This window comes from Uloborus diversus, chromosome 5 (assembly GCF_026930045.1).
Source record: "Uloborus diversus isolate 005 chromosome 5, Udiv.v.3.1, whole genome shotgun sequence".
Classification (NCBI taxonomy): Eukaryota; Metazoa; Arthropoda; class Arachnida; order Araneae; family Uloboridae; genus Uloborus; species Uloborus diversus.
In genome coordinates this window covers 136,497,630-136,511,971 of record NC_072735.1, presented here as the reverse complement: position 1 = coordinate 136,511,971, position 14,342 = coordinate 136,497,630, and the positions used below count along the sequence as shown (strand labels likewise).

The window sequence follows — 14,342 nt, the reverse complement described above, 5'->3', positions numbered from 1 at the left end:
ATAACAAATTGCCTACAAGAAGCAGAATAGTGATTATAAATGAACCCACTTTAATAACCATGTTTTTAGTTTTGTAATTACTGATTCAAATGAGATTCTATGAACTTGAATCCACTTTTTAATTATGAGAAAAGTAAAAGCGTAAATTATTCTGCTTTCTGGTTATTTATTTAGGTATATTTCATTAAATAATGCTAATTATTTATTCAATAGGTTATTTTTTATAGTGTTTTTCGTCTTCGGGAATCAACAAAATCAAGTCAATATGTTTGATGGTGTATTGGGATATGATATGAGAATGAGGCTTTCGACCTTGAACCCTCCCCATGCAAAATTTCTGTGTGCGGCGGCACTGATATACATAATACTCTTGCCTGGCAGAAAAAAGGGTTGAATTTCTCACTACTCTTAGGAAACGGTTGAAATATTTACTTCAGTATAGTTTATGATTGACAACAGATACTTTGAATTGATGCCCAAGAATTGATATGGGGCAGTTTTTTTTATTTAACAATGTTCTGAAGCATAGGAGGCTGGTGCACTAGTAAAGTGAGGGGGGGAGGGGTCTAAAAAAGTGTGTGAGGTTAGAGGCCCCTGAAACTTTTGTTTCTTTTTTTTGTAGAATATAGGGCTGTATTAAAAGCCTTGAACATTTTGGTTTTATGACCTCCAAAAAATGTGGAATATGGCCTCAAAAATCGGGACGAATGGCCACTGCAGACTTTCTCCATCGAATTCAAAGTTCCATTTTTATGAAATAAGATGAGAAGTTTATTTATTTGGAATTTTTAAATGTTACTTTGGTGGAAAAATCAATCCACCCAGTAAAAAACCATTTTTCAATAGATTATTAATTTTTAACTCGGAAAAACAAGGTGGCAAGGCCTCTTTAATTTTGAAAGTGTCACAAAGCACTTTAAATTTAAATTTAGATGCATAAAATTGCTCTTTTTTTTACATGAAGCCCATAAAAAAACCACACAAAATGAAGATTTTTTTTTTTTTTTTGAAATCTGATTACCACAGTACCCTATTTTTTTCTCAACTGTCTGCAATACAAGTAAAATATTAAAAAATAGTCCATAAGATGAATCAACATTATGCTAATCATAAAATATAAATTGGTAGCAAGAAATGCATAAAAATAAGGCGCTAATATAAATACATACTACCTGTGGATTATATTGCAGAAATTACAGTACAGAACTTCATAAGCTGAAATGCAATTTTTTTTCCATAAAAAAATTCCAGGGTTTTTCCACTTCAAACAAAGAAATAGTCTTTGGAACCTTCTTAAGAATCTTTGGCTCCAGTCCCAGCATCAAGCTGTTTTTGCTACTGGGCTTATAACTATAGAACACTTGGAGGGCGTATTTCTTACAAATTAATTTCAAACGGATCAGCTTAAAGTTGCCTCAAACTATCAAAGAAACCGTGAACAACAAATATTACTAATATGAATTATAAAATTTTGAATTCATGTGATGCCAAAGTATTTTTTTAACCCTGTCAAAAGCCTACTGCAAGTTTGTACGTGGAAGGTTGGGGGGGGGGGGGGGTGATGCAAGGGCGGATCCAGGAAGTTTTCAAGGAGGGGGCAGATTATTTTTTAACTGACTGATTTACATATCTGATTTGTAAATGCTTAGAGGGGGAGGGGCACAGCACTTTTATCTAAAACAACTGAAATGTAGAGATTTAGCCATGAAGGTGCCCCAAATCATTCCTTTCCTTTTCTGTTGAAAGAACTATTCTAAAACTGTGTTTTAGAACTTTAATTTCGTAATAATTTTGGAGCAATGTTTCAAAGATCCATCCTTAACATCATCGAAAGTTGTCTAAAATTAGGCTTTGTGAAACTTCTTTTTTGAAAAAGTTCCAGAGAATAGTCACTGAACCCACTATTTCTCTTAACACTGTCCAAGATGTCTACAATTGCGTCCTTAACCCTTAAAATTTTCTGAAACTCCAAGGGAAGGCTTTACATCTGCAAAGATCATCTAAAATTGGTTGTTTGAGACTTTAATCTGATAAGTTTCTGGGGGGGGGGGGGAATCAAACACTATTCCTTTACTTAAAAACACCAAAAAGGAGTTAATACACTTGCATTTTTGGACTTCGATTGGGAAATATTGCAGGGGCCCTCCTTGTATCGGCCCTTGGGGTGATGCTCTTTTCCTTCCCCATTATTAGAGAGGTTTTTTTTTTAAATTGTCAGTGAGATATGTAGTAATTAGTTAGATATATGGACAATGCTGAGAAATGAGCTAGTAAAACATAAATGAGCAGATTGTCAAAGCCATGTTTGCTAGATTGAGGCGATGTATAGTACTTCGCAAGTAAGTTTGAACCACGATGCTCATCGCAAATTACTCAGTTTTGGTGGTCACTAGTGGGGTACACTAGCAAACTGGTCAATAGACAACTAAAAAAATAGTTTTTTTTTTTACTTGAATACATCTTTTCAAATTACTTTTTTAAAACAGGAAAAAGTTTTTTATTCTTCAAGTGAACTTCAACATTTAATTTTTTTTTTTTTTTACATTGTACATTTATATCAAAATTAATTATCTACAACCTGATAAGCAAATTTATTAAAAACATGAACAATGTAGTTTTCACAATTATGAAGAAAAATAATACATTAAAAATTTAAAGCATATAGTATATTCAATTCTAGATTTGAACCCCAGAAGTACATCAAAAATAAATTTACTAAAATTGAATATTGTTTTTCAATGCAAAATAATGCTTATACACATAGTCATAATTCAACAGAAATAAAATAACAATAATAATAAAAATGCAAATTACCTGTCAGTAAGCTTTTTACAATCATTCAAATTTAATTCTTCAATATGATTGCAATTTTGTGAAAAGGTTCTATAAAAAAAAGATATTTTGAAAAATTGCTTCAAGTATAAAAACATACATTATAGATAAAAACTAAAATAAAACCAAGAGCTAAAATTTAGAGTGGATGGCTATTCCCATCGAAATTTCTTTGATCTCTTCCTTGACCCCCATTCACATGTCCCGTCCTTTGTTGAAAAATTCTGCGCAAGGAAGATTGCAATTTATTCCTAATCAAAAAATATTGTGCTGCCCTTCATGTTTAAAGTGTGGAGAAGAGTCTAAAGAGTCTAGAAGAGACTCTTCTCCTTCATAAGCGGAGAAGACTTCTTTACTTATGAAAGTTAAATTTCAGCTCCCAAAACCAGAGCTAGAAAAATCTTAAAAATTTTACATGACCTACCGGGCATGTTTGTCTACAGAATACATGCCCAAATAAAATTTTTACATGCCCGGTTTTTACCCAACTGCGTGTGTGCGACGCAAAGGAGGTTTATGAGAATGTGTTTATGAGTCTATGTATGTATTTTTGTTTCTATATGGTGTTAAAGCAGCTAAACGCCTTGGCCAATTTTGATAATTCTTAAGTCAATCTATTTGTCTTAACCTTGGGAGTGTCACTAAACACATGAAAGTAATCAAAATTCAGCATATCAACAATCAGTCACCATTTTCTCATTTCGAGATCGTGCCACATGCTACCTGCGTGCAACACAGCAAGCGACAAATGCAGGTAGCGTTTTCACTGCTTAAATTTTTTGTTTACTAAGTCTACGAATTCGATTTTAATCTTTAACCTGTTGCATTTGTTTTTGCCTCGATTCAAAAGATTGAGCTTCGCGATGTGTACTTTCTTGATGGGCTTTCTTAGTTTTGCAAGAAAGATTTGACTGATGACGTTTCCAATTTCGCTTCATCATGAGTTATACAGGCTGTTTATGTAGCTGAGATGCGGTTGACTTAAGTTCGGGCATTTTTGCTAAAGGTCGAGCACATGTAGCTTTAAGCCGAGCTAAAATTATCAGTAGTTTAGACTACTGCAAGTTACTTAATAAACCTCACAATATAATCTCTCTCAATGAAATGACAAGATTTCAAAATTTACCGTCTTATAATCATAATAACTGAGTCAATGAATATTAACTAAAAAGTAAAATAAAAATAATTATTAAATAAAAATGAAAAACCTAACTGCATAAATAAATAAATATATATATATATATATATATATATATATATATATATATATATATATATATATATATATATATATATATATATATATATATATAAGCCCAATAGTTTAGAATTTTATTAAGTACTACTGAATAACTACACCATTGAAATAGTTTTATAATTGATAAACACATAAGACAAATCATAAATTCAAAAGCAGAATAGAAGGATCACCAGTCGGGGCCCATTCCTTTTTAAATCAAGGAACCCCCGTAAAATTTGAATGGGCCCTGACTGTTGATCCTTCTATTTCGCTTTTGAATTAATGATTTGTCTTATGTATGTATCGATTATAAAACTATTTCACTGGTGTAGTTATTCAGAAGTACTTAATGAAATTCTAAACTACTGGGCTTATATATATATATATATATATATATATATATATTTGGTTTTTACACAGTCAGGTTTTTTTTTTTTTTTTTAATTGTATAATAATAAAAATATTTGAATTTGTCGTATAACAATCAGACAAAAAGTTAATTTAACAGCTTTATATATGAATCAAGAATTATGGCAACATAAACATTTTTAAAAAAAAGTTTAAATAAATAGTATATAATAAGTCGCTAAACTTGCCAATACTTAATTTAAAAATTATAATAATTACATGCCCTGTCGGGCATATAAGGGTAAAAGATACATTCTCAATCAGAATTTTTACATGCTCGGGGCATGTCGGGCAATATAATTTTCAACCCCTGCCCAAAACAATAAAATACAACAATGTAATCTTTATGCATGCAGTCAAATTTCATTTTAGCAAAATTTTGCTGCCATGAAAACTTTTAAGACCCCCAAAATTATATCGATATACGGTTAATGTAATTTTAGTGTCACGAAATTTTGTTCCTGCAAAATGGTTTCTCTGGTTCCTCCGACTTCATTAAAATGAGACGAGACTGTATACATAGTGATAATAACCAAAAATTTACTTTCCACAAAACTAATGATAATAGGCATTTTTTTTTCAACAAGATAATATTGAGCCCAAAGAGAAATTCCAACTTAAAGACAGAAAGATTTTAGAAGAATTTATCAACACATTATAAAACATTCCCGTAGGTATAAAACCATCTAAAACATGAATATTTTTCTCATTCATATTAGCACAGTTCTATTTAATAAAAAAATGCATTTTTTTGCACTACAAGGAAGAAGATGAAGTTCACCTCTATTTAGAAAATACTAAAACCATCATGATACATTCAAGAGTTAATTTTTCAGATCACCATGGAGAAAGTTTTGGTACTCTTTTGTTTTTTCAAAAAAATTTCTCATTTTCACCCTTTAAAATAATAATTTCACAAAACAAAGACTTTTTAAGAAAAAAAAGTAGAACATGTAAAAATTGGTAATGAATAAAGTAAAGCCCTAATACAGTGAAACTCTAATAAGTCGAAGTTGCAGGGAAAGCAAATAAAAAACTTGAGTTTTCGAAAATTCGCCTAATTGAAAATTAACAAAACCGTAGAATAAAAGGAAATACTACCACGAAAACTCATTGCATTTATAATATCGTCGCCTCAGAGCAACAGTAAGATATCTTAGTGTTATTTCTGGGATTAGATATCTTGCTGTTGCTCTGAGGTGACGATATGCCCAAAATTTGATAGAATTATATATTAAAGAGATTGTACACATACGTAAGATTGTCAGATTTCAGAAATGTTCAAATGGGACACTGAAATACCCCCCCCCCCTTCTCGCCAGCATAGCAAGTATTCAAAAGGGTACACAGCTTTTACATTGATTTTCCCAGATGTTCTTTCATTGAAGCTGAGAATACCAACAACGTAGTAGCTAAAAATAATTTACCATACCAGCATTATATAACTAAATTCAGAAAAAAAAAAATTTATTTATGTTATCAAAATGTGGCAGCTCAATGTTTCTCTGAGCACTAAGTTAAGAAAGAAAAAAAAAGAACCTAGGGAAAAATTGCTTACTTAAGAGCAGCATCTTCAACACTTTGACAGCCTCTTAAGCTTAGCTTTTTCAGAAATCCTCCACATCGTTTTGAAATATTTTCAACAACATCACCCTAAACAGAATAAGAGAAATATTGTACTAAAGCATAGAAAATTATTAAGACAACGTTAGAAAATTAAAATTCCACAAATAGCAATTACATTTGTAGACACAGATTTTGAGGTTACAAGAACCCTTTTTTAATGAAAAAGAACAGAGCTTAATGGTTAAAGACATCCGACAAACACGTCTTAGAATTAGTTTTTATGTTGTTGTTTAACTTATGGCACAAAAATAAACATTTTTTAACACATAAATATGTTTACTAAAAAAATTCATTTGTTATAACCGACAGTGTGTCGAAGATCAGAACACAATGGCATGTAAGTTTTTTAATTGAAACCTCAAGAGAAAAGACATTACTAATGTTTAATTTCATAAGTTAGAAAGTATGATGGTGTTAACAGATATATTTGTAAAAAAGCTAGACAAAACTAAGAGTTTAAAGTTATACGGAATTTATTTGTGCTGTATAAGATTATTTATGTATTAAGTTTATTAAATAAAAAACATGTTTTAGTATTAAAAAAAAGTATTCTGATTATTTTTCTTATTCAATTTGTTGGAAGAGCTAAATATATTATGTTCATTTTTTCCAACAACAGTTTTCTTTTTTAGATGCTTCATTTTTACTTTCTAGTCTGTTACATTGTATTTTATAATATTTTAATTTCAACAACAAAATAAATAAAATAAATAAATAAAATAAAATAAAGCAGAAAATCAGATGATCTGTCCTGCTTTTTTGTTTTTTTAATTATTTTTATTTTTAATTAATTATTTATTTTTTTGTTTATTAATTAATTAATTAATTTTATTATATTATTATTATTATTTGAGACTTTTTATTTAGCAACCAAACTGAACCAAGGTGGATTTAATAGGATGTTGTTTTACAAAGTATCCAACAAAGATTCAAAAGAAAGTTCTTCCTTTCAAGATAGCCATCATATCCAGAATAAATAAATCAATAAATTAAATAACAATGGCAATAATAGTAAAATGAAACTGTGCGTGTTTTTGAGCTATAATCCATTACTGAAACTTACACTGTTAATATAATTTCTATCAGTACTTGACTAAGGATAGATTGTGTTACTAATAGTATTGAAGACCCAGTAGTTAAGAGGAAGTTCCAAAAATAAAATGCATTAATGATGCAAAAAGAAAAATTATAAGCTAATTTATTTTGAAAAAGGGTATGCAATATCTTTTGTAATATTTTAAGCTAATTAAATACTAAACCTACACAAAATCCCCCTCCCCCTCTCCCAGTATTTTTTGGACATCAGAATGTCCTGAATTCAAGAAAATCATAATATTTTTTCACATAAATAGAAACTATTTTTTAATATTCAAATGCAGATGCTATTTTGTTCCTGAAGTTATGGCATCAGATTATAAGCCATCACCATTAATAGTATGTTTCTGCCAAGACAGTTTCATGTGGTTTATCGTTTCTTATAGGCTCAAAAAGAAATCAACTGCTTAACAATTTACTTCCATGTTAGGAAAGTAAAAATCCTAAACAAAAGTGATTTTATTTTTTAAAAAAATCCATTTTTATACAATAGGTTATTAATTTTACTTATTAATAACAAAGATTAATATAAATGGGACAGTTACAAATTTATGTTATCTCATTACATGGTGACCCTCCAAAAATCTACCACTGATCGAGTTAGAATTTTTTTAAAGGCTTTTAGGGATCAACTTATAATACAAACACATATGCAATACATACACACATACATGCAATACACTTATTACAAACAAACATACGTACATACATAACATACACATATAACCGAGTCTGTCATTGGGAGAGGAAGGAGGATCTACCTCCTCTTCCGTATGCCACTGAGTAAATATTTTTAGCCCCTATAAAATGGTTGGTTAAAAAGAAATAGGGTGATTTTTTTGCACATGAATCACTTTATTTTAATTTTATCCTTTATATTTCTAAAGCTATTAATATGAAAATTTTAATCATAAATTATTAGTAGATAAAAAAATCTAGTTGACATTTACTTCTATATCGGTTTGAAAATTGAATAGATCAATTCTTTGCCAATTACTTCCATCAAGTGCAAGAATGTTCCATGACTAAAAATATAGAAAATAATACATATAGTACGACCATCAAATTAAAAAACACACAACAAACAGGTAAACATTTTTTTCAATAATACCTTTGCCACAACAAAAAAATAGATGATGGAATTGAATAGTTAGGGTTAACTAATGTCTAACCTCCCAGTTAATATGGTCAGTATTCAGCATTTCTTAATAAAATTAATATTTGATAAATTGTAACCACATGCATGATTGTCAAAACATAATCATGCAATTCCACAAACAAACATTTAGTTTAGAGCTGCACCGATATGCTAACTGGCTGATTACCAGTTAATCAGAAGAAGATAATTGATTAATTAATTATAATACAGTAAATAATCATTTATTTGTCTTGGGTCCGTAATAGTCATCTGTGATCCGGGTTAAAAAATATTCTGATATTTTCGAAAATATCAAAGATATCCGATATTTTGATATATATCTTTCATTATTTATATTCATAAATATACATTTTATATAAAAATTTATGTACATTGTTTGGTATTTAAGTATAAGCAATATATACAATCATTTGTAAAATGTGATAATTTAATCTATTAGAAATAAAATATAGCATTGCTGGTACATTTCTATTAATTTTAGTTGATTTATTTCAGCATTAGATGCTTTATTCATTTTGCTTTGGTTAACTACTTTTATGAATTTTACATTATTTCAGAAATAAAAATATGCATTAGCCAGTCCACATCTATAAGGCATTTTATTCTGACCAATTAAAATGGTTACATTATTAATAATTATATGAACAGAAAATAAAGTAGGAATATTTTATTATTTTTATTATATTAATGATACATTATACTACTTTTGATTATTTTTAATAATTAAATAATATGTTTTGATTAATACATTTAATTTTTATATAGCAAATGTCGTACTTCAAAAAAAATAATAAATATGGAAAATATCAAAATATCATGATATTTTCAAAATAAATAACGGATATATATCATGATATATATTGACTGATATATGTTGGCAAACCCTGTCTGTGAGACACCCCAAAATGTCTGTGCACGCCCCTAAGAGCAGTCACGGTTCATATCATTTCAAAATTCACTTTTTTAGACGTAGGGTTTTTTGTTCCTTTTACAATCTTAAACTCATGTCAATGACTGAGCACCAGGCACCAGTGAGTGAGTCAGCTTATTTCTTGTTCTGTAGAACCAAACAGCATCACCCATAAATGCAATGGTTCTGCATCATTTTAAAGTCATCCAAATAAAACAATAGGCTCCATTGAATAAGATTGATCTTAAGTGTGAGACCTCACCTTTTCCCCCTTTAATTTTTCCTTCGTCCTCCCCCTCCCCAGGAAAATTCAAGCTGTAATGATATGTGAACTGCTAAAACCCATAATCCAAACATGAAGTAAATGAAAATTTTTATCTCAAAAATATACTTATTGTACTGAATTTATGCCCTATTTCGAGCACCAAAGGAGACATTTTTACACTTTCTAAAAATACTAAGCTGACCTTTTCAGGTATGAACATCAAATCTTATCAGATATGAAATATTTCAAAACAAAATTTTGACCTATTTACTGTAACTAAAATTAATGAACACTTTAGTGTTTTTTGTTCAAAAATTTGAAAATTTGAGGCCATACTTCTCACTGAAGACACTGAAGATATTATTTGAATTGAAAAAAAAAAAAAAAAAAAACTGTAATGTCTAATGGGGGATTGGGGATTGTCTACTTTTGACAGTCCCCATTTGGTTGATGTGTTGATATCAGCTACTTTTATGTGTGTGAAAGATATCAATGGTGAAAGTACCCAATAGATGCCTCGAATCGCTTTGGGGAAAAAAAGCAAAATGAGGCACCCTATTGGGTACCTTCAACATTGTTGTATTATATATGCATAAAATTAGCTGATATCATCTCAAGCTGCAGTATATTCTTAAAGGGAGAAATGATATACCTCCAATACCTGATCAAAAGTATGTATGTGAATAATCTATATGAAAAATGCAGCTAATACGTCTGTCTTGAGGATGTGATACTTCACATAAAAACACATCAAAAACAACACATTTATCAAGTTAGAGCAAACTATTTAAGCAAATTTCAAAACATGAAATATATACCACTTGACAATACATAAATATTTTAAAGGAAATATACACTCCATGAACAATTACTTACTTTTGACACTTGAGCACATCTGCACAATGATACCACATCAAGGTAAGAGAAGATTCTAAAATACAAATGTTAATTTATAAAACGGAGAAAAACAGAATCACAAAAAAATGTAAGAAGATTTTTTCCACCCCTACTTTGAAAGCATAGATAACTCATTTTTAACTATAAAAAAATTTTGTTTTTACCAGTCAAATAACCAATGTATTGCAAGCTTTTTTTCTTTGTTTCTTCAAACAAAAACCAAAGACTTTCCTTCCTACTTTGCCATTAGCATTAGACCAGGGGCTCCTCAGCCTTTTCAGGACCTCCAAAATGATAGACCATATAGGGAATTACTACAAAATATAGTTTTAATATGCTAATTATGTTTAAAAGCTGGGGCGATACAAAACTTATGGAAAGATGTGTGATTTTTAACATCAAAATAACTATTTTGTGCTGCCTAGTATTTTGTTCAAGATTCAAGTAGTTTACACCCTCAGTGTACCCTAACTGTAGTATATGAAATTACAAAAACTGTAGACGCTTGTAACTCTGCAGCACTTCTTTCAATAATATTGCTTTAAAATAAGATTTTTTTTCTACTAATAACCCCCTTCCCCCTCCACCCCCATAGGTTTTTTTTATATTTTAATTGCCGGAGAAATTGAAAATCTTTTTTTTTCTTCAGTATTTTAAAATAGATCACATCCTTAAAAAACTATTGTGCTATAAAAAGTAAACTACTTTTCTATCTCTTCTACATCATTTTGACCATTCATACGATTGACCAAGTCCTTTTTTTTTTTTTTTTTTTGAAGAATTTCACCTTTGCTTTTTCCTATTATCATCTATCACTCTTTCAAAAAAATATTGCAGATCAAAAGAACTCCATAGAAATGTTCTTGACTAGTTGTGATATTGTAAATTTACCCCTTGGCTGTATTGACTGTAAAATGCTTTCCTCTTCTGTTATGAATTCATGTATTTTTTGAATATTAGGAATGGCCCAAATATTATTAAATTATGTAAGAATGAATAATAAGTGAAATCAATGAAATTATCAGTCAGTTACCGAGTAGTTTTTAGTGTTCCGGATGTAAACTTCCAATTCTACTTATTCAGCATTTAAATGCTCCTGACGTAGGCAGATAATATGAACTTTGGAAAATTTCCACCAATAATTTTCATGCTGAAGGAAAAATTTTTATTTTTTATGGTAACTGAATAACATTCATAACCTGATTTTAAGATTGTTTGGAACGAAAGATATTTTTGAAATAAGCTTCCAGTATAAAACTGTATTATGAGCATAACAAAATACACTATCTTTTTTTCTTTTAGTTAGAAATTTTTTTATGAGAAAGGTTGATTACTACAAATTTTCCCAAAAAATATCGCAAAGACATTCGAGGGGGGACCCAAAAGAAACCAGATTAATGGTGCAACGCCAATCATAGATATAGTAGAGTATTCTCCAGCTAGATGGGCCAAGTAGAGACCTTCACAAACCTGCTGTGCAAGTGGTGTCAGTTTAGTTGATAACGTATTATCGGAGTGTTGGTTTTCTCAGGTGTTGTTGCTTTCCGCCTGCGAACTCATTATGGCAGATTTAAAAGAACAAATTGTAAGCTTGCAATTTTGCTTCCTGTTCGAAAAATTGGCAACGGAATAGCTTACCAAATGCTTCCACGAGATTTCAGGAACGATGGTATGAGCCGTACACAAGTTTTCGTGTGGTTTGGGCACTTTAAACATGGTAGCATGAATGTTGAAGATCATGCTCGCTCTGAGCACCCTTCAACGTCTTGAAATGATGAAAACATGGAAAAAGTCTGCCAAAAAATTAACGAGAATTGTCGTTTCATGATTGACAAAACTTTAGAAGAAACAAGAGTGAGATGGAGCTTGCGCGGGCAATCAGAAGAATGGTTTCTTTACCACGATAACGCTCTCGTACACACAGCCTTCACTATTAACTGTTACTTGGCCTCTCAGGGGTGGTCAGTCATTCTCGACCCCCGTATTCGCCAGACCTAGCCCCCGGTGATCTTTTTCTGTTCCCGAGGATGAAAAAAATTCCGAAAGAGAAGTGTTTTGATGATGTAGAAGCTGTAAAAACTGCTTCGCAACGGGCACTGGACATGGTCAAAGTTAAAGAGTTCCAGGGGAGCTTCTAACAGTGGAAAAAAAAAGAATTAACATGTGTATTGCATTAAGAATTAACACTTTGAAGGAGACTGAAGAAATTTTGGGAATAAACTAAGATATAAATATTTTAGAACAAAAATCTGGTTATTTTTGGGTACCCCCTCGTACACATCTGTTACAGCTCATTTTCAATAAAAAATTTTTGAAATCAACTGTAACTTGGCACAGTTTAAAAATATATATGTTTCAATCTTTCAAATGATAATACTTAAGAGTTTTCCTAATACTAAAATTTTGATGCTCAGATTGACATTTTTGTGGAATTGTTCAGTAATATTTTAAAATTTTCGATTCAAGATTTACACTCACCTCAATAAAAGTTCTTTTGGCAACTTTTTATTAATTAATGCTTCTTCATCTGAAAGTACTTTGCATATCTATAAAATTTAAGAAAATAAACAGTAAAATTAAATGAAAAGATAAAATCAATATAATATCTGAACAGTTAAATAAAAAAAATAATAATGATGGATTTTAAAAAAATGTATTCATTTGCATTATTTTTCAAAAGTAAAATATAGCAACATTTCAAAATTTTAATTCTAGTAAACAAAATTTTTTATACTATCTGGTGACTATATTCGTTCAGTTGGACTTAAATTGCTTAAGATTTTATGAATCAAATGTCCTAATGAAACAAGGACAGATACAAGGGAGGGGCAATCACCTCCTCCTTGAGCTAAGGTGCAAGAATTCTCCCTCGGCATATTTCCTATACTGAAGTTCCTAAAACGAAATCTTAGACAATCTTCAAAAAGGCTATGAAAAAGGGCTTTCAATCGGGATTTTTTCAGAATTATAGTCTTGAAAACGCAGTTGTAGCACATCTCAAGGGCGTCCATATAGGGGGCAAGGAGGGGGGCTTGAGCCCCCCTTAGAAATTGGAACTTCCTTACTTTTAGTACCCTTTTCTTTGCAAAAATATAAAAATATTTCTTCTCCAGCAATTAATGAATAAATAATTAAAAATGTCAAATTTTAATGACTCTAATCTGTTTTGAAATCTGCCTGAATGGGGAAAATATCCTGCTAAACCATGGTTAAAATTTCTGAGCCCCTCTCTTAAAATTTTGCATATGGGCGCCCATGGCACATCTCTGAATACTTTAGTGATAGTGATCAGAACTTTGCACAGGAACTTTTTTGTAGTTCTTAAAACTCTAAATTAGACGATCTTGGATGATATTAAATAAGATGTGCTCGTGCCTGAAAATGTTGTTAAATTGAAGTCCAAAAATTAAACTGTAGGACAGTTTGGATGATGTTAAGATAAGAGATGGGGTTCAGTACACTCCTCCAGAATTTTTTAGAAAAAGTTCCCCAAGAAAAAAAGAAGGAAGAAACTTAATTTGAGATGATCTTTTATGATGTTAAGAGGAAAGTTAAGGATCGGTCTATTTATAAATAAATAGACCAATCCTTAACTTACTTCTTGGATTCATCTTTGTAATGAAATATATTTAAAAGCATTAGAGTTCCCTTGTGAAGGTTCTAAAAAGTTATATTTAGCTTTTAAATCAAGTCTTGAAAGCTCCCATTAAAAGCTAAGTTTTAAAAAAATGATGTAAAATTGACAATTTTGCAATATAAATTAGATAAAAGTTTTCTTTTACAGGTATCCAATAAAAAAATGTGATAAAAAAGTTATCTCAATAACACTTATTTCATGATTTTAACGATAACTGATCACTATAACAGCTTGAATGAATCAACACATAATTTTATCTAACAGTAAACACAT

The 14,342-nt window shown here is 30.2% G+C and overlaps 1 protein-coding gene across 3 annotated transcripts in view; it reads right to left on the bottom strand.

Annotated features, from left to right (window-relative positions):
* LOC129222055 (F-box/LRR-repeat protein 20-like) overlaps positions 1 to 14,342 on the bottom strand; it is a 53,141-nt gene that overhangs the window by 23,701 nt on the left and 15,098 nt on the right. For all 3 annotated transcript variants that reach the window (XM_054856480.1, XM_054856479.1, XM_054856478.1), the window contains 5 exons: positions 12,911 to 12,978; positions 10,412 to 10,466; positions 8,152 to 8,226; positions 6,039 to 6,133; positions 2,815 to 2,883 (listed from right to left, as the gene is read on the bottom strand). In XM_054856480.1, the coding sequence (XP_054712455.1) occupies positions 2,815 to 2,883; positions 6,039 to 6,133; positions 8,152 to 8,226; positions 10,412 to 10,466; positions 12,911 to 12,978 (362 nt within the window). The remainder of the gene's footprint in view (positions 1 to 2,814; positions 2,884 to 6,038; positions 6,134 to 8,151; positions 8,227 to 10,411; positions 10,467 to 12,910; positions 12,979 to 14,342) is intronic.